Consider the following 21,353-nt stretch of genomic DNA (forward strand, 5'->3'; position numbering starts at 1 on the left):
TCAACACACACTTTTGTGAATAAAAAGCAGACATCAGACCTAAACATTCTGAAACGGACCTAAACCTGAACACTCTGCTTTTCTACTTAAATTATCAACAAGATCAACTTTATTGTTCATAGTAGAATCCAAGATTTGTCCTCCATCACGTTATACAATTTTTACTAATCATTTGGGATGCCTAAAGAAAACAAAACTTATGGAACTTTTTTATAAGGCTTTATATTTTATAAAGAATTACTAGTATTAGGGGTTGCTAGGTATATGGGGGTCTTAATATTCAAATTCAAATTAAAAACTCTATTCATAATGTTGAAACATGTATATATATAATTTAGTTTGTATAAAATTACAGAACGTTACTTAAGAGAAAGTTATATATATATATATATATATATATATATATATATATATATATATATATATATATATATATATATATATATATATATATATATATATATATATATATGTCGTACCTAGTAGCCAGAACTCACTTCTCAGCCTACTATGCAAGGCCCAATTTGCCTAATAAGCCAAGTTTTCATGAATTAATTGTTTTTCGACTACCTAACCTACCTAACCTAACCTAACCTAACTTTTTCCGCTACCTAACCTAACCTAATCTATAAAGATAGGTTAGGTTAGGTTAGGTTAGGTAGGGTTGGTTAGGTTTGGTCATATATCTACGTTAATTTAAACTCCAATAAAAAAAAATTGACCTCATACATAATGAAATGGTTAGATTTATCATTTCATAAGAAAAAAATTAGAGAAAATATATTAATTCAGGAAAACTTGGCTTATTAGGCAAATCGGGCCTTGCATAGTAGGCCGATAAGTGCGTTCTGGCTATTAGGTACGACATATATATATATATATGGCAATGGAGGGTTTATTTTCATAATTTTTTGATTAGAACGTTTTTACTCATAAAAATCACTGAATAGTTTATCCAGTGTAATAAATTTGGTTTTCATAGGTCAAACAAAATAATTTACAGCGTGGAAAAGTGTGTTTGGACTTATCTCAATAAACAATATCTTTCCACACATGAATACCACATTAGTTATTTTTTAGTCGTTGTGTTTTAATTACACAATGCTTTTTCTATCTCATTCCTCTGATCATTGGAAACTCGAACTCGGGTCTCGAAATTACAACACCGTTCTGCTTACAACAATTTATATATGTTGATGGAACAAGGCCATAGCCAGAAGCACCAGGGGGGGGGGGGTTTATGTTTTAGATTCAGCTACTGGAAACAAGAAGTTCCAAGCAGCACGGGCTATGGCGAACCCGTCTTGCTTATGTTTTATGGAATGTTAGGTAAAGTTATATTAAAGTTGTTATTGATTTGTTTTGTACAATCAGTATTTTCTAACAAATTCACTACATGACGATAAGGCTTATTGATAGATCATTGCGCACAGTTTTAATTACTTTTTATAATTTTATAGATATATTGGTTTAGGTTATTTTTTATTTGTTCTAAATTTTGTCATTTTGAATGCCTCTGCAATGTATATTTTGAAGTTTCCATAGGGTCTTCTTTTCCACAGGGTCTTCTAAAATTTAAGCTCATCTCTGGCGCTTGAATTTTAGGCTTTACCTGGCTGCTATTAAAGTACAGAAAGTACAGAAGAATTAGTGATCCACGTTCACGTTATATATATATATATATATATATATATATATATATATATATATATATATATATATATATATATATATATATATATATATATATATATATAGATATATATATATATATTTATATATATATAGTAGGCATCCATCAGTCATAGGAAACTATAGAGTTGCGCTCTGGTTGTCGGTCTGGAATGGCCTCTCCAGGGCGCAAAGCCAGGGTAGGTTGATATGGAGAAGCTGTCACCCAAGCAGCAGGTCCCCCCTCGCCATGGCGCCGAAAGTCTCCAATGGAAAGGCAAACGCCAATCCGATTGGTTCCAGCGCCGTCGCAGCAACTGTCAGAACGAGGTTGAAGGCAACAACGAACTGCCCCAGGGGCTCCAGTCCCGGAGTTAACCTCGAAGTTGGTAAAAGAAGGGACACAAGGACTCCAAACCCGGAGACCGACGTGGTCGGGGCCGGAGAAGAACCACCCCAGCAAGGGCAAGAACGAGCCCAGCCTCCTGAAGCAGAGCCTGGAGGGCCGCACGAGCCCCAGGAGGTGGACGTCCCGGTCCCGCACCTACGGGTTCCTGACAGAGATCGTCACAGCCCTCTTTCACCCGAGGCCGGCTTCCTTCAAGACCCAGCAGGAGGAAGAGTGATAATTAGTAATTACAACAATTATTATTACAATAATATGTTAGTAATGTGGTAGTAATATAATTTGGTAAAGGCAGTACTGCATATGGTGGTGGTATGTGGTAGTGGTGGTGGTGGAATGTGATAAGTGGTGGTGGTATGTGGTAGTGGTGGTGGGTGTGTTGGTGTTGATATAATAGCATGGTTCCAAGACATACATTCTGAGTTTCAATTTAATGTCAATAATTATTCTTGCAATAAAAATTGGCTGTACATAGTGAAAAGCCACAAGGGCCCAGCATGGTTCATTATTGAAAGGGAACTTTCATTTAACATCATATTTCAGTGTAAAAGTTTCAAGCCAATAAGCAGACATCATCAGCATAAAGTATAGAATCCAAAGCTTTAAAAAAATAAGAAGATAAAAAAAAATAAAAATCCTGTGAAAACCATAAGGCACTTGTCCTAGAAACACCCAATACTGTACGTCAGTCTTTAAGGCAACAGAAGTCTGTAAAGGGTGTTAATAAACACACTGTTCCAAAAATGCATCAATTAATTTAAGTATCTCAAGGAAATTATACTTCTAAACATAATCGTGAAGCCCCATTTAAAGGTTTATAGTGAGAATAACTTCATCTTCTCCAGGCAACTCTTGTGAATCTGTGCTCTTCAGCTTTACATTATATCTAACACTTCTTGTAATACAAACTCCACTTTTAAGACACAAAAACACCACACAGGATAACATTAGTTCAGCTTGTGACACAGTGCCAGAAGCCAGGTGAAGAGTTAGAGGCACATCCGTCACCGTTTGATGGTGTCAACACAACTCGTGTATCGCTCGTCTCAATGGTCCACTTATTTTGGAGCTTCTTTATTAAGCTTCTTTATTATCTTCGGGTGAGGTTGGTTCTTATTGTGAGGATGACTTGAACCTTCCTACCGTGTGGAACTACAGCTGTTACTCCTTCAACATCTTGGCTCAAGTCTTGGCTTGAACTATCACCTTCATCTATCAATCTTACAGGAAGATGTTGTAAAGAGTGGTCTTTAAGGGACAAGATCTTGATGGCATGATTGTCGGTGTCAGCAGTGTAGAGGCAGGAGTGATCTTGGCTTGCACAAAGTCCTCCAGGTTCATTTAACTTTTTGTTCTCAACATTTTTATCAATCTCCTCTGTGGTTTTGCCTCCTGCCACTGTGGATATTTTGTATGTTTTCCCAAGTGGCGTCACCAGCTTTATCTTATGAGTGTACGAGTCGGCCACATACACAGCCTCGCCAACAGCTGACACAGCCAGGGGATGTGGGCAGTTTTGCATCAGTGCCGCTACCATCAGTATCACCATAGACAAACAGGTCAAGTGGATCACGGGCAGCTCCAACAACAGCCTTTACAGCACCGTCTGTTAAACTCATCTTTCTTACAGAAGAACTCACAGAGTCGGCAATAAAAAGCACCGACGTCCTAGAATTAGTACCAATCTTCAGAAGGAGTGACTCCTTCTGAAGATGTATTAATATACGAAAGTACTTAAGGAAATTCCTGTTTCAATTTTCCTCCGTGGTCTGACACTGTCATATATATATATATATATATATATATATATATATATATATATATATATATATATATATATATATATATATATATATATATATATATATATATATATATATATATATACACGTATGTACTTGCATAAACCACAAATACACCTGTGAATATGTGGCCTCCCTGGTAATGCAATTGCTCGATGAAAAACGTATTCTGACCTCTTACCATTGGAGGTGTCCTTCGGGAGATCGAGATGTTGCAAGTGTAGATATGATAGAGTCCAATAGGCTCAGGAACCTATACAGTAGTTGATTGACGGTTGAGAGGCGGGACCAAAGAGCCAGAGCTCAACCGCCGCAAGCACAAATAGGTGAGTATACACACACACACACACACACACACACACACACACACACACACACACACACACACACACACACACCAACACTGGTGGGACGCGAACAAGGGGACACAGGTGGAAGCTGAGTACCCAAATGAGCCACAGAGACGTTAGAAAGAACTTTTTCAGTGTCAGAGTAGTTAGCAAATGGAATGCATTAGGAAGTGATGTGGTGGAGGCTGACTCCATTCACAGTTTCAAATGTAGATATGATAGAGCCCAATAGGCTCAGGAATCTGTACACCAGTTGATTGACGGTTGAGAGGCGGGACCAAAGAGCCAGAGCTCAACCCCCGCAAGCACAATTAGGTAAGTACAATTAGGTAAGTACACACACACACACACACACACACACACACACACACACACACACACACGGGTTCACCAACAGCAGCACACATCACTATGGTACGATATATATGTTTTTTTATCAAATGTTTTCCTGGCTGAAGCGTCCTGAAACACTGTTAGCTTTCCATGATTTGGAGCGCGTTTAAACAGTCGTAATTGGATTTGGATACATAGTGTCAACGCGAAAGAGGATTAAAAACTCTATGGACGAAATTGTTTCATTGCCTGTTTTGTCCATCGGGAATATTTGACCGTATAGGTGTATTCCCCTATGTGTACTTACCCAGCTGTTCCTGTGTTGGTTGAGCTTCAGTTCTTGAGCTGCGACTGGTTGATGTATCGATTACCGGAACTTCTGTTCTGACTCGTATTCCACAGGAGTATCGTAAACGTACAGTGTCAGTGTAGATGTACAGTGTTAGTGTAGATGTACAGTGTTAGTGTAGATGTACAGTGTCAGTGTAGATGTACAGTGTTAGTGTAGATGTACAGTGTCAGTGTAGATGTACAGTGTTAGTGTAGATGTACAGTGTCAGTGTAGACGTACATTTTCAGTGTAGACTTACAGTGTCAGTGTAGACGTACAGTATCAGTGTAGATGTACAGTATTGGTGTAGATGTACAGTGTTAGTGTAGATGTACAGTGTTAGTGTAGATGTACAGTGTCAGTGTAGATGTAGTGTCAGTATAGATGTACAGTGTCAGTATAGACGTACATTGTCAGTGTAGACGTACAGTGTCAGTGTAGACGTACATTGTCAGTGTAGATGTACAGTGTTAGTGTAGATATACATTGTCAGTGTAGATTTACAGTGTCAGTGTAGATGTAGTGTCAGTGTAGGTGTACAGTGTCAGTGTAGGTGTACAGTGTCAGTGTAGATGTACAGTGTCAGTGTAGATGTAGTGTCAGTGTAGACGTGCAGTGTCAGTGTAGATGTACAGTGTCAGTGTAGATGTACATTGTCAGTGTAGATGTACAGTGTCTGTGTAGACGTACAATGTCAGTGTAGATGTTCAGTGTCAGTGTAGACGTACAGTGTCAGTGTAGATGTACAGTGTCAGTGTAGATGTACAGAGTCAGTGTAGACGTACATTGTCAGTGTAGACGTTCAGTGTCAGTATAGACGTACATTGTCAGTGTAGACGTACATTGTCAGTGTAGACGTACAGTGTCAGTGTAGATGTACAGTGTTGGTATAGATGTAGTGTCAGTGTAGACGTACAGTGTCAGTGTAGACGTACAGACTCAGTGTAGACGTACATTGTCAGTGTAGATGTAAAGTGTTGGTGTAGATTTACAGTGTCAGTGTAGATGTACAGTGTCAGTGTAGATGTAAAGTGTTAGTGTAGATGTACAGTGTCAGTGTAGATGTACAGTGTTAGTGTAGATGCACAGTGTTAGTGTAGATGTACAGTGTCAGTGTAGATGTAGTGTCAGTGTAGATGTAAAGTGTTAGTGTAGATGTAGTGTCAGTGTAGATGTACAGTGTCAGTGTAGATGTACAGTGTTAGTGTAGATGTACAGTGTTAGTGTAGATGTACAGTGTTGGTGTAGATGTTCAGTGTCAGTGTAGATGTAAAGTGTTAGTGTAGATGTAGTGTCAGTGTAGATGTACAGTGTCAGTGTAGATGTAAAGTGTTAGTGTAGATGTACAGTGTCAGTGTAGATGTACAGTGTCAGTGTAGATGTATAGTGTCAGTGTAGACGTACAGTGTTAGTGTAGATGTACAGTGTCAGTGTAGATGTACAGTGTCAGTATTGACGTACATTGTCAGTGTAGACGTGCAGTGTCAGTGTAGATGAACATTGTCAGTGTAGACGTACAGTGTCAGTGTAGATGTACAGTGTCAGTGTAGATGTACAGTATCAGTGTAGACGTACAGTGTCAGTGTAGACGTGCATTGTCAGTGTAGACGTACAGTGTCAGTGCAGACGTGCAGTGTCAGTGTAGATGAACATTGTCAGTGTAGACGTACAGTGTCAGTGTAGATGTACAGTGTCAGTGTAGATGTACAGTGTCAGTGTAGACGTACAGTGTCAGTGTAGATGTACAGTGTCAGTGTAGACGTACAGTGTCAGTGTAGATGTACAGTGTCAGTGTAGATGTACATTATCAGTGTAGACGTGCATTGTCAGTGTAGACGTACAGTGTCAGTGTAGACGTACAGTGTCAGTGTAGACGTACAGTGTCAGTGTAGACATACGTTGTCAGTGTAGACGTACAGTATTAGTGTAGACGTGCATTGTCAGTGTAGACATACATTGTCAGTGAAGACGTACAGTGTCAGTGTAGATGTACAGTGTCAGTGTAGACGTACAGTGTCAGTGTAGATGTACAGTGTCAGTGTAGACGTGCATTGTCAGTGTAGACGTACAGTGTCAGTGTAGACGTGCATTGTCAGTGTAGACATACATTGTCAGTGTAAACGTACAGTGTCAGTGTAGATGTACAGTGTCAGTATAGACGTAAATTGTCAGTGTAGACGTGCAGTGTCAGTGTAGATGAACATTGTCAGTGTAGACGTACAGTGTCAGTGTAGATGTACAGTGTCAGTGTAGATGTACAGTGTCAGTGTAGACGTACAGTGTCAGTGTAGATGTACAGTGTCAGTGTAGATGTACATTATCAGTGTAGACGTGCATTGTCAGTGTAGACGAACAGTGTCAGTGTAGACGTGCATTGTCAGTGTAGACATACATTGTCAGTGTAGACGTACAGTGTCAGTGTAGACGTACAGTGTCAGTGTAGACGTACAGTGTCAGTGTAGACGTACAATGTCAATGTACAGTGTCAGTGTAGACGTGCATTGTCAGTGTAGAAGTGCAGTACACGCCTGGCCCAAGAGCGGGGCCAGGGTGGACCAGGAGCGGGGCCTGGACCAGGACCGGGGCCAGGCTGGACCAGGAGCAGGGGCCAGCCTGGACCAGGAGCGGGGCCAGGCTGGACCAGAAGCGGGGCCAGGCTGGACCAGGAGCAGGGCCAGCCTGGACCAGGAGCGGGGCCTGGACCAGGAGCGCGGCCTGGACCAGGAGCGGGGCCAGGCTGGACCAGGAGCAGGGGCCAGCCTGGACCAGGAGCGGGGCCAGGCTGGACCAGGAGCGGGGCCAGGCTGGACCAGGAGCAGCTCCAGCCTGGACCAGGAGCGGGGCCAGGCTGGACCAGGAGCAGGGCCAGCCTGGACCAGGAGCGGGGCCAGCCTGGACCAGGAGCGGGGCCAGGCTGGACCAGAAGCGGGGCCAGGCTGGACCAGGAGCAGGGCCAGCCTGGACCAGGAGCGGGGCCTGGACCAGGAGCGCGGCCTGGACCAGGAGCGGGGCCAGGCTGGACCAGGAGCAGGGGCCAGCCTGGACCAGGAGCGGGGCCAGGCTGGACCAGGAGCGGGGCCAGGCTGGACCAGGAGCAGCTCCAGCCTGGACCAGGAGCGGGGCCAGGCTGGACCAGGAGCAGGGCCAGCCTGGACCAGGAGCGGGGCCAGCCTGGACCAGGAGCGGGGCCAGCCTGGACCAGGAGCGGGACCAGCCTGGACCAGGAGCGGAGCCAGCCTGGACCAGGAGCAGGGCCAGCCTGGACCAGGAGCAGGGCCAGCCTGGACCAGGAGCCGGGCCAGCCTGGACCAGGAGCGGGGCCAGCCTGGACCAGGAGCGAAGCCAGCCTGGACCAGGAGCGGGGCCAGCCTGGACCAGGAGCGGGGCCAGCCTGGACCAGGAGCGGGGCCAGCCTGGACCAGGAGCGGGGCCAGCCTGGACCTGGAGCGGGACCAGCCTGGACCAGGAGCGGGGCCAGCCTGGACCAGGAGCGGGGCCAGCCTGGACCAGGAGCGGGGCCAGGCTGGAACACAGCTGGAAGAGCAACAGTGAGAGGTGAGGAGCGCCCAGGGGACACCGATCATCTGTAAACACTGCAATATTAATGTTGGCTACTGGACGCTCTCACCCCGTGTGGACACCTGGCCCTCCGTGTGGACACCTGGCCCTCCGTGTGGACACCTGGCCCTCCGTGTGGACACCTGGCCCTCCGTGTGGACACCTGGCCCTCCGTGTGGACACCTGGCCCTCCGTGTGGACACCTGGCCCTCCGTGTGGACACCTGGCCCTCCGTGTGGACACCTGGCCCTCCGTGTGGACACCTGGCCCTCTGTGTGGACACCTGGTCCTCCGTGTGAACACCGGGCCCTCCGTGTGGACACCTGGCCCTCCGTGTGGACACCTGGCCCTCTGTGTGGACACCTGGCCCTCCGTGTGGACACCTGGCCCTCTGTGTGGACACCTGGCCCTCCGTGTGGACACCTGGCCCTCCGTGTGGACACCTGGCCCTCCGTGTGGACACCTGGCCCTCTGTGTGGACACCTGGCCCTCCGTGTGGACACCTGGCCCTCTGTGTGGACACCTGGCCCTCCGTGTGGACACCTGGCCCTCTGTGTGGACACCTGGCCCTCCGTGTGGACACCTGGCCCTCCGTGTGGACACCTGGCCCTCCGTGTGGACACCTGGCCCTCCGTGTGGACACCTGGCCCTCCGTGTGGACACCTGGCCCTCCGTGTGGACACCTGGCCCTCCGTGTGGACACCTGGTCCTCCGTGTGAACGCCGGGCCCTCCGTGTGGACACCTGGCCCTCCGTGTGAACACCGGGCCCTCCGTGTGGACACCTGACCTTCCGTGTGGACACCTGGCCCTCTGTGTGGACACCTGGCCCTCCGTGTGGACACCTGACCTTCCGTGTGGACACCTGGCCCTCCGTGTGGACACCTGACCTTCCGTGTGGACACCTGGCCCTCTGTGTGGACACCTGGCCCTCCCTGTGGACACCTGGCCCTCCGTGTGGACACCTGGCCCTCAGTGTGGACACCTGGCCCTCCGTGTGGACACCTGACCTTCCGTGTGGACACCTGGCCCTCCGTGTGGACACCTGGCCCTCCGTGTGGACACCTGGCCCTCCGTGTGGACACCTGGCCCTCTGTGTGGACACCTGGCCCTCCGTGTGGACACCTGGCCCTCAGTGTGGACACCTGGCCCTCCGTGTGGACACCTGGCCCTCCGTGTGGACACCTGGCCCTCTGTGTGGACACCTGGACTGCTGATTTGCACTGTGTAAATTAATGGCACATATGTGGTAGAAAATAATCCAAAAAATAAGTCAGCGAGCCTGACCCACAGTGTGTGGTGGGCCTGCGACCCCCCCCCCAGCCCACCACGACTCAATATAAAAATAGGACACCCCACCACGAACCTCTCTGTCTCTCACCACCAGCCCTCAGCAGTGCTGGGGACCCACCACCAGCCCTCAGCAGTGCTGGGGACCCACCACCAGCCCTCAGCAGTGCTGGGGACCCACCAGCAGCCCTCAGCAGTGCTGGGGACCCACCACCAGCCCTCAGCAGTGCTGGAGACCCACCACCAGCCCTCAGCAGTGCTGGGGACCCACCACCAGCCCTCAGCAGTGCTGGAGACCCACCACCAGCCCTCAGCAGTGCTGGAGACCCACCACCAGCCCTCAGCAGTGCTGGGGACCCACCACCAGCCCTCAGCAGTGCTGGGGACCCACCAGCAGCCCTCAGCAGTGCTGGGGACCCACCAGCAGCCCTCAGCAGTGCTGGGGACCCGCCACCAGCCCTCAGCAGTGCTGGAGACCCACCACCAGCCCTCAGCAGTGCTGGAGACCCACCAGCAGCCCTCAGCAGTGCTGGGGACCCACCAGCAGCCCTCAGCAGTGCTGGGGACCCACCAGCAGCCCTCAGCAGTGCTGGGGACCCACCACCAGCCCTCAGCAGTGCTGGAGACCCACCACCAGCCCTCAGGAGTGCTGGAGACCCACCAGCAGCCCTCAGCAGTGCTGGGGACCCACCACCAGCCCTCAGCAGTGCTGGGGACCCACCAGCAGCCCTCAGCAGTGCTGGGGACCCACCACCAGCCCTCAGCAGTGCTGGAGACCCACCACCAGCCCTCAGCAGTGCTGGAGACCCACCACCAGCCCTCAGCAGTGCTGGGGACCCACCAGCAGCCCTCAGCAGTGCTGGAGACCCACCACCAGCCCTCAGCAGTGCTGGGGACCCACCACCAGCCCTCAGCAGTGCTGGGAACCCACCACCAGACCTCAGCAGTGCTGGGGACCCACCACCAGCCCTCAGCAGTGCTGGGGACCCAACACCAGCCCTCAGCAGTGCTGGGGACCCACCACCAGCCCTCAGCAGTGCTGGGGACCCACCATCAGCCCTCAGCAGTGCTGGGGACCCACCACCAGCCCTCAGCAGTGCTGGGGACCCACCACCAGCCCTCAGCAGTGCTGGGGACCCACCACCAGCCCTCAGCAGTGCTGGGGACCCACCACCAGCCCTCAGCAGTGCTGGAGACCCACCACCAGCCCTCAGCATTGCTGAGGACCCACCACCAGCCCTCGGCAGTGCTGGAGACCCACCACCAGCCCTCAGCAGTGCTGGGGATCCACCACCAGCCCTCAGCAGTGCTGGGGACCCACCACCAGCCCTCAGTGGTGCTGGAGACCCACCACCAGCCCTCAGCAGTGCTGGGGACCCACCACCAGCCCTCAGCAGAGCTGGGGACCCACCATCAGCCCTCAGCAGTGCTGGGGACCCACCACCAGTCCTCAGCGGTGCCAGGGACCCACCACCAGCCCTCAGCAGTGCTGAGGACCCGCCACCAGCCCTCAGCAGTGCTGGGGACCCACCACCAGCCCTCAGCAGTGCTGGGGACCTACCATCAGCCCTCAGCAGTGCTGGGGACCCACCACCAGCCCTCAGTGGTGCTGGGGACCCACCACCAGCCCTCAATGGTGCTGAGAACCCACCACCAGCCCTCAGCAGTGCTAGGGACCCACCACCAGCCCTCAGAAGTGCTGGGGACCCACCACCAGCCCTCAGTGACACAGGAGGCCCACCACCAGCCCTCAGTGACACAGGAGGCCCACCACCAGCCCTCAGGAGTGTTGAGGGACTCACCACTAGCCCTCAGCAGTGCTAGGGACCCACCACCAGCCCTCAGTGACACAGGAGGCCCACCACCAGCCCTCAGCAGTGCTAGGGAACCACCACCAGCCCTCAGCATTGCTGGAGACCCACTACCAGCCCTCAGCAGTGCTGGGGACCCGCCACCAGCCCTCAGCAGTGCTTGGGATCCACGACCAGCCCTCAGCAATGCCGGGGACCCACCACCAGCCCTCAGCAGTGCTGGGGACTCACCACTAGCCCTCAGCAGTGTTGGGGGACCCACTACCAGGCCTCAGTATCACAGGAGACCCACCACCAGCCCTCAGTGTCACAGGAGACCCACCACCAACCCTCAGCAGTGCTGGAGACCCACCACCAGCCCTCAGTGGCACAGGAGACCCACCACCAGCCCTCAGTGGCACAGGAGACCCACCACCAGCCCTCAGTGTCACAGGAGACCCACCACCAGCCCTCAGCAGTGCTGGAGACCCACCACCAGCCCTCAGTGGCACAGGAGACCCACCACCAGCCCTCAGCAGTGCTGGAGACCCACCACCAGCCCTCAGCAGTGCTGGAGACCCACCACCAGCCCTCAGTGGCACAGGAGACCCACCACCAGCCCTCAGTGTCACAGGAGACCCACCACCAGCCCTCAGCAGTGCTGGAGACCCACCACCAGCCCTCAGTGGCACAGGAGACCCCCACCAGCCCTCAGTGGCACAGGAGACCCACGACCAGCCCTCAGTGTCACAGGAGACCCACCACCAGCCCTCAGCAGTGCTGGGGACCCACCACCAGCCCTCAGTGTCACACGAGACCCACCACGAGCCCTCAGGAGTGTTGGAGACCCACCACGAGCCCTCAGGAGTGTTGGAGACCCACCACGAGCCCTCAGTGTCACAGGAGACCCACGACCAGCCCTCAGTGTCACAGGAGACCCACCACCAGCCCTCAGCAGTGCTGGGGACCCACCACCAGCCCTCAGTGTCACACGAGACCCACCACGAGCCCTCAGGAGTGTTGGAGACCCACCACGAGCCCTCAGGAGTGTTGGAGACCCACCACGAGCCCTCAGTGTCACAGGAGACCCACCACCAGCCCTCAGTGTCACAGGAGACTCACCACCAGCCCTCAGTAGCACAGGAGACCCACCACCAGCCCTCAGCAGTGCTGGGGACCCACCACCAGCCCTCAGTGTCACACGAGACCCACCACGAGCCCTCAGGAGTGTTGGAGACCCACCACGAGCCCTCAGGAGTGTTGGAGACCCACCACGAGCCCTCAGTGGCACAGGAGACCCACCACCAGCCCTCAGTGGCACAGGAGACCCACCACCAGCCCTCAGTGGCACAGGAGACCCACCAAGGAGACCTCCCAGGCCAGTTATTGCGGTGGGCCAAAAGATGTGTATGAAAGTTGTAGTGTTGAGTAAGTCTGAGATTATTAAAGTCTGGCGCGTGAGTGATCTCGGAGGCCGCAGCCCGCCCCCTCGTCAACAATGGCTCCCGCTACCTGTCTGTCCAACAAATATTTTTCCAAACACCGCTCTTTTTTAATATCTTGCAAAAGCACACATTGGAGCCCCGAATTCAAGTTTCTAATATCTAGGAGAGCCTCTCGGGCTTCCGGGGCAGAGAGGCTTCAGCGGTTCTTCCGTTGAGGGGGTTCTGCGTCGCCCTTGACGCCTGCTTGCGTAAGGTCGAGAATGGGCGTAAAATGTCTTCCCCGGGATACGCCCACGCTACGCTCTCTACCTCTGTTTACCTCAGTTAGTTTTGGGCTATTGAAATTCTTAATATCCCTCCATTGTAATCGTCTTAGTGCAATGTCAATTGTTGACCGAGAGATGGCAAACTTTTGAGCACCCGCCCAGTTGAAAGGAAGAGGGCCAGGAGCCTCTCTCAAGGGCCTCGCTCAGACGCACTCCACCCGTGTGAGAGGCCAGGGAGCAGGGGGGGGGCTCTTTGAGGGGGGAGGGTCGCTCTTTGAGGGGAAAGGGTCGTTGTTTGACGGGGAAGTGGCGCTGTTTGAGGGGAGTGGGGGAGGACCCGAGAGCCAGGGTGGTGGGGAGAGATTGGCCAGGGTGGTGGGGAGATATGCGGGAAGCTCGTCTCTCCAGCTCCCTGCAGACCTCCCGCCCTGAGAAGCTCCGGGTCTGGGGGATCAGGTCCTCAACACCCACAGAGAGGACCCAACCTGTATCTAGTTAAGCCATTAGTTCTCCCTGACACCCGGAGCCAGGCGCCGCGCCCCGGGTGATGGGGCACGTGCCGCCTGCCCATCTCCGGGTCAAGGGTACTGCAGGAGAACACTGAGGGCCGTGTCCCTACCCTCCCATCCCCTGAGCACATGAGGGGTGAAGGGAGGGAAGAGGGGCGGACACAAAAATAGAGGCAGTGAGTAGTTATCACACATGTGGCCTCTGTAGGTAGTATAGAGGCTGAAGGACACTAGCTAGTCAGGAATTGACAGCTCTCGACACTAGCTAGTCAGGAATTGAGAGCTCTGGACACTACCTAGTCAGGAATTGACAGCTCTGGACACTACCTAGTCAGGAATTGACAGCTCTGGACACTACCTAGTCAGGAATTGACAGCTCTGGACACTAGCTAGTCAGAAATTGAGAGCTCTGGGCACTACCTAGTCAGGAATTGACAGCTCTGGACACTACATAGTCAGGAATTGACAGCTCTGGACAGCACAGAGGCTAATGAGCATCTTCGCCAGGAATTGACAGCTGTGGACAGTACCGAGGTCGGGTCGGTCCATCTGACTTACACTAAGAAAAGATTAACCTTTTGTGTGACTTGGAAAGTTGGGGCAGAGAAAGACCCGATCGTGGAGAGGCTGTATTGAGGTACAAGAGATTGTGTCGTGGCTTAACCCAGCTGCCTGCTCTCTGGCAGGGGAGGCTGGCATCACACTAGGCTACTGGAGGTTAATGGACGGCGCAGCGGCGGATGTACAAGTTGTGGCAACTATCAGTAACCAAGTCGGGATGGTTGGATGACAGAGAGAGAGAGACACGTGGTGAGGTCATGGAGGCTGGTGGTCCTTCACTGTCCCCCTCCTCATTAGCCACACCTCTCACACTCACAAAAGGACTCAATTTTCAGTTTCAGGTTCCACATGGAGGGTGTTGGGAGGCTGTGAGAGGGCAGGTCAAGCGTGGTGACCGTGGGGGTGATCTGGGCACTACCTGGCCCTTGTCTACTGCCCTCCTGGCAGTAGACAAGTAGACTTGATTCAGCTACTCGGAACAAATCGTTCCAAGTAGCACGGGCTATGGCGAGCCCGTAGTGGACTTACCTGGCACAGGAGCGGGGCTGTAACTCTCTCTCCAGTGCGGGAGGTCTGCTTTCTTCACACAAGTCTACAAGTCAGTCTGGGGCCTGACAGCTCAGTGGACAGCGCTCGGTATTCGTAGTCTTAAGGTTCCGGGTTCAATCCTCGGTGGAGGCGGAAACAAATGGGCAGAGTTTCTCTCACCCTAATGCATCTCTTCACCTAGCAGTAAATAGGTACCTGGGAGTTTGACAGCTGCTACGGGGTGCTTCCTGGGGATGTGTAACAAAAAAGGAGGCCTGGTCGAGGACCGGGCCGTCGGGACGCTAAGCCCCGAAATCATCTCAAGATAACCTCAAGAAGATCCAGATATGCTACTCTCCAACCCATTCTCCTGTTTAGATAGTATTCTTTGTAACTATGTGCGCCATAGTACAAACATTGACGTACTAAGCAATTATATAGTAGAATTTTGCACTATACACTTTATAGTTCGAAAAAATAAGCTAAAAACCAAACTTAAATATTCCTAGGCCTAATATAGCACATATATGCTATATTAGGCCTCAGAGAGCTTGTATTAGAGCTAGGAATGTTAGGTTAGGTCTATTTATTTTGTATTTGCAACATAAGTAGAAAATAGTTTTCCAGTTCGTCCAAATTTAATAGTACCGATTTCTACTTTCTAATTGCGCTGTACGTCGGTATATGTATTATACCGACGTACATATATATACCTCATCCTTCCAATAAGTACTAGCAAAATAGGAGGATGGGCTGTACACTCTCTATTACCCTTACCTAAATCTATCAGTCTATGGCCGCAAAGCAATTGTACAACGCTCTTGAACCACTACAGCAAGACTTGTTCCTGAGGTGAGGGGAGACTTGTTCTTGAGGTGAGGGGAGACTTGTTCCTGAGGTGAGGGGAGACTTGTTCTTGAGGTGAGGGGAGACTTGTTCCTGAGGTGAGGGGAGACTTGTTCTTGAGGTGAGGGGAGACTTGTTCCTGAGGTGAGGGGAGACTTGTTCTTGAGGTGAGGGGAGACTTGTTCTTGAGGTGAGGGGAGACTTGTTCCTGAGGTGAGGGGAGACTTGTTCTTGAGGTGAGGGGAGGTGAAACTGAAGAAAGCAGACCTCCCGCACTGGAGGAGAGAGTTTCAGCCCCGCTCCTGTGCCAGGTAAGCCCACTACGGGCTCGCCATAGCCCGTGCTACTTGGAACGTTTTGTTCCGAGTAGCTGAATCAAAAAATGAGTTCCGGAATGGTGACTCAAAAATGAGTCACGGCCCTTGTGGATTTGTTCAGGGTGAGTGTGTTATATACAGAAGAAAAGTTGTCGAAGTTAACTCAATATAAAATTATAAATGTAAATGCGATCAAAAAAATGTCGTGAACGATTTTGTGAGCACTTGTAGATGAGTACATGTAGGTGAGTCACATCCCCCCCCCGCAAATCCCCCAATCCCAATCCACCCCTCAAAAATACAGATCGTTTACATTATATGCCATTTTAACTTCAGAGACGGATGAGATTTTAATCCCATCAGGACAGATGTTGAAAATCGTTATATTTGGTGGTGTAGAGGGCAGTGTACCGCCCGGTGCACTGGTAGGCATTAGCCGGGATGACCACACATGTCCGACCCCCATATGTCCTAACCCTGTGGTCGCTTTTTAAGAATTATCAGGACCTGGGGGTCGTGGTTCCCCCTTTACTGCTGGCCACTGGACTGTGCAAGGCCTCTTTTATGAAGTCATTGACATCGTTGAGCACCGTATGGCAGCCTTCAGAAGTTACACCGTGGAGACCTCGCTGGTTGGCTCCCACACTACTGTAAATACACTCATATTCCGCCTGGTTGAGGGCGTCTACAATAGCCAGATCCTGTCATGGCTCGCTTTTGTGCAATTTAGGACGGCCCTAAGAAAGTCCCTGTATCCTGGAAGGGTGTGGGGAGGGGGGGGGGGGAGATGCAGGCAAGGGTATCTGTTGCTTTGATGACAGATTGAATTCGTGGCATTTTTTTTTATTAATTTCTTCCACAGACGTGGCCACACATTTGTAATGCTAACCAGCATATATACATTTTCTTCTGTCCTCCGTGGACAGGGTTAGAGATCTGTTAAACATATAGTTCAGTTATTTATTGAACAATCAACCACAGAAGATGAATTGAAGTGCTTGTAAAATGCTAATCTAACTTACAGAGATATATAAATACACAGATTTACATCTGCCCTACATAAACAGTGTTCGATGTGTCTTTTTACATAATGTCATTAATGTGCGTTTACAAAATTGAAATGCAATTCTGGCCAGCTTCCACATATCCTGTATACACATACATACATACATAAATATATATATATATATATATATATATATATATATATATATATATATATATATATATATATATGTCGTACCTAGTAGCCAGAACGCACTTCTCAGCCTACTATGCATGGCCCGATTTGCCTAATAAGCCAAGTTTTCATGAAATAATTGTTTTTCGAATACCTAACCTACCTAACCTAACCTAACCTAACTTTTTCGGCTACCCAACCTAACCTAACCTATAAAGATAGGTTAGGTTAGGTTAGGTAGGGTTGGTTAGGTTCGGTCATATATCTATGTTAATTTTAACTTCAATAAAAAAAATTGACCTCATTCATAATGAAATGGGTAGCTTTATCATTTCATAAGAAAAAAATTAGAGAAAATATATTAATTCAGTAAAACTTGGCTTATTAGGCAAATCGGGCCATACTCACTTCTCAGCCTACTATTCAAGGCCCGATTTGCCTAATAAGCCAAGTTTTCCTGAATTAATATATTTACTATAATTTTTTTCTTATGAAATGATAAAGCAACCCTTTTCTCTATGTATGAGGTCAATTTTTTTTTATTGGAGTTAAAATTAACGAAGATATATGACCGAACCTAACCAACCCTACCTAACCTAACCTAGCCTATATTTATAGGTAAGGTTAGGTTAGGTAGCCAAAAAAAGCTAGGTTAGGTTAGGTTAGGTAGGTTAGGTAGACAAAAAAACACTAATTCATGAAAACTTGGCTTATTAGGCAAATCGGGCCTTGAATAGTAGGCTGAGAAGTGCGTTCTGGCTATTAGGTACGACATATATATATATATATATATATATATATATATATATATATATATATATATATATATATATATATATATATATATATATATATATGTCGTACCTAGTAGCCAGAATGCACTTCTCAGCCTACTATGCAAGGCCCGATTTGCCTAATAAGCCAAGTTTTCCTGAATTAATATATTTTCTCTAATTTTTTTGTTATGAAATGATAAAGCTACCCATTTCATTGTGTATGAGGTCCATTTTTTTTTATTGGAGTTAAAATTAACGTAGATATATGACCAAACCTAACCAACCCTACCAAACCTAACCTAACCTAACCTAACCTATCTTTATAGGTTAGGTTAGGTTAGGTTAGGTAGCCGAAAAAGTTAGGTTAGGTTAGATTAGGTAGGTTAGGTAGTCGTAAAACAATTAATTCATGAAAACTTGGCTTATTAGGCAAATTGGGCCTTGCATAGTAGGCTGAGAAGTGCGTTCTGGCTACTAGGTACGACATATATATATATATATATATATATATATATATATATATATATTAGTATATTTTGGTAGCAGTCTTTCCTGTAGACATATTTTATTAAATATGACCGAAAAAGTAAGATTAATAATTCTAACACGAATTTTCTCAATCTTTCGTACATTATGCTTCACTGTTGGAGGTAAATCAAAAATCACTTCTCCAAAATTCATTTTTATTTCTAGTCTGACGCGACACGGGCGCGTTTCGTAAAACTTATTACATTTTCAAAGACTTCACAAATACACAACTGATTAGAACTTGCGTTTCCCTGATTTTATATCTACATTTGAGTGAGGTGGGAAGGGTGATGTGGCATTACATTTGAGTGAGGTGGGAAGGATGATGTGGCATTAGAGAATATTAATAGGGTATTAAAAGTATCAACACAAGACAGAACACGAAACAATGGATATTGAATAGAAGTGTTTGTAGAAAGCCTATTGGTCCATATTTCTTGATGCTTCTATATTGGAGCGGAGTCTTGAGGTGGGTAGAATATAGTTGTGCAATAATTGGCTGTTGATTGCTGGTGTTGACTTCTTGATGTGTAGTGCCTCGCAAACGTCAAGCCGCCTGCTATCGCTGTATCTATCGATGATTTCTGTGTTGTTTACTAGGATTTCTCTGGCGATGGTTTGGTTATGGGAAGAGATTATATGTTCCTTAATGGAGCCCTGTTGTTTATGCATCGTTAAACGCCTAGAAAGAGATGTTGTTGTCTTGCCTATATACTGGGTTTTTTGGAGCTTACAGTCCCCAAGTGGGCATTTGAAGGCATAGACGACGTTAGTCTCTTTTAAAGCGTTCTGTTTCGTGTCTGGAGAGTTTCTCATGAGTAGGCTGGCCGTTTTTCTGGTTTTATAGTAAATCGTCAGTTGTATCCTCTGATTTTTGTCTGTAGGGATAACGTTTCTATTAACAATATCTTTCAGGACCCTTTCCTCTGTTTTATGAGCTGTGGAAAAGAAGTTCCTGTAAAATAGTCTAATAGGGGGTATAGGTGTTGTGTTAGTTGTCTCTTCGGAGGTTGCATGGCTTTTCACTTTCCTTCTTATGATGTCTTCGATGAAACCATTGGAGAACTCTGTAGGGTAAGGCAGGTTCTAGTCAATAACGGCTTCTCCAATGGTTTCATCGAAGACATCATAAGAAGGAAAGTGAAAAGCCATGCAACCTCCGAAGAGACAACTAACACAACACCTATACCCCCTATTAGACTATTTTACAGGAACTTCTTTTCCACAGCTCATAAAACAGAGGAAAGGGTCCTGAAAGATATTGTTAATAGAAACGTTATCCCTACAGACAAAAATCAGAGGATACAACTGACGATTTACTATAAAACCAGAAAAACGGCCAGCCTACTCATGAGAAACTCTCCAGACACGAAACAGAACGCTTTAAAAGAGACTAACGTCGTCTATGCCTTCAAATGCCCACTTGGGGACTGTAAGCTCCAAAAAACCCAGTATATAGGCAAGACAACAACATCTCTTTCTAGGCGTTTAACGATGCATAAACAACAGGGCTCCATTAAGGAACATATAATCTCTTCCCATAACCAAACCATCGCCAGAGAAATCCTAGTAAACAACACAGAAATCATCGATAGATACAGCGATAGCAGGCGGCTTGACGTTTGCGAGGCACTACACATCAAGAAGTCAACACCAGCAATCAACAGCCAATTATTGCACAACTATATTCTACCCACCTCAAGACTCCGCTCCAATATAGAAGCATCAAGAAATATGGACCAATAGGCTTTCTACAAACACTTCTATTCAATATCCATTGTTTCGTGTTCTGTCTTGTGTTGATACTTTTAATACCCTATTAATATTCTCTAATGCCACATCATCCTTCCCACCTCACTCAAATGTAATGCCACATCACCCTTCCCACCTCACTCAAATGTAGATATAAAATCAGGGAAACGCAAGTTCTAATCAGTTGTGTATTTGTGAAGTCTTTGAAAATGTAATAAGTTTTACGAAACGCGCCCGTGTCGCGTCAGACTAGAAATAAAAATGAATTTTGGAGAAGTGATTTTTGATTTACCTCCAACAGTGAAGCATAATGTACGAAAGATTGAGAAAATTCGTGTTAGAATTATTAATCTTACTTTTTCGGTCATATTTAATAAAATATATATATATATATATATATATATATATATATATATATATATATATATATATATATATATATATATATACATATATATATATATATATATATATATATATATATATATATATATATACATATATATATATATATATATATATATATATATATATATATATATATATATATATATATATATATATATATGCGAACAAGCTTGAATGGTCCCCAAGCCAATGTGCAACTGAAAACTTCACACCACAGAAGGATTCGAACCCCAGACAGTCAGGAGCACTATGCACCAAAGCTATCTATGCCCTTTATACATAGCTATATCTTTATACATACCTAGTATAAAAATATCTATGCCCGAGTTGACCACCGAGCGCTCTGTTCATTAGATATAAACAAAGCTGGTACAGTTCAGGAGGGATGTACAGGTGTCGCAAATGGTAACGTAAATGTTTGATGAATTCTGGCATTGGCCTTCTCGGAGGGGGGGGGGCAAAGCTGGTCCAACAACGTTGATATAACAATAAATCGACGTTTGTTGTTGCTATAGATTCAGCTACTCGGAACAAACGTTCCATGTAGCACGGGCTATGGTGATCCAGTTGTGGACTTGTAATAAGTCGACGTTGATAACGTTTATTGAACGTCTTTGGGCACGTTTTCCTAATACATTTGTTAGCCTACAATAAACTCGTAACTGGCATCATGCAAAAATCGATCGATTCTCCGATGAGGGGAATGAT

The 21,353-nt window shown here is 47.8% G+C and overlaps 1 protein-coding gene across 1 annotated transcript in view; it reads left to right on the forward strand.

Annotated features, from left to right (window-relative positions):
• Positions 1-8,497: 8,497 nt before the first annotated feature.
• The window catches only part of LOC138366788 (uncharacterized), a 17,110-nt gene continuing 4,254 nt past the window's right edge, over positions 8,498-21,353 (forward strand). The window contains exons 1-4 of the mRNA XM_069328070.1: positions 8,498-9,224; positions 10,047-11,435; positions 11,864-12,907; positions 16,497-16,651. Coding sequence (XP_069184171.1) covers positions 8,498-9,224; positions 10,047-11,435; positions 11,864-12,907; positions 16,497-16,651 — 3,315 coding nt within the window. The remainder of the gene's footprint in view (positions 9,225-10,046; positions 11,436-11,863; positions 12,908-16,496; positions 16,652-21,353) is intronic.

Source organism: Procambarus clarkii, chromosome 20, assembly GCF_040958095.1.
Source record: "Procambarus clarkii isolate CNS0578487 chromosome 20, FALCON_Pclarkii_2.0, whole genome shotgun sequence".
Classification (NCBI taxonomy): domain Eukaryota; kingdom Metazoa; phylum Arthropoda; class Malacostraca; order Decapoda; family Cambaridae; genus Procambarus; species Procambarus clarkii.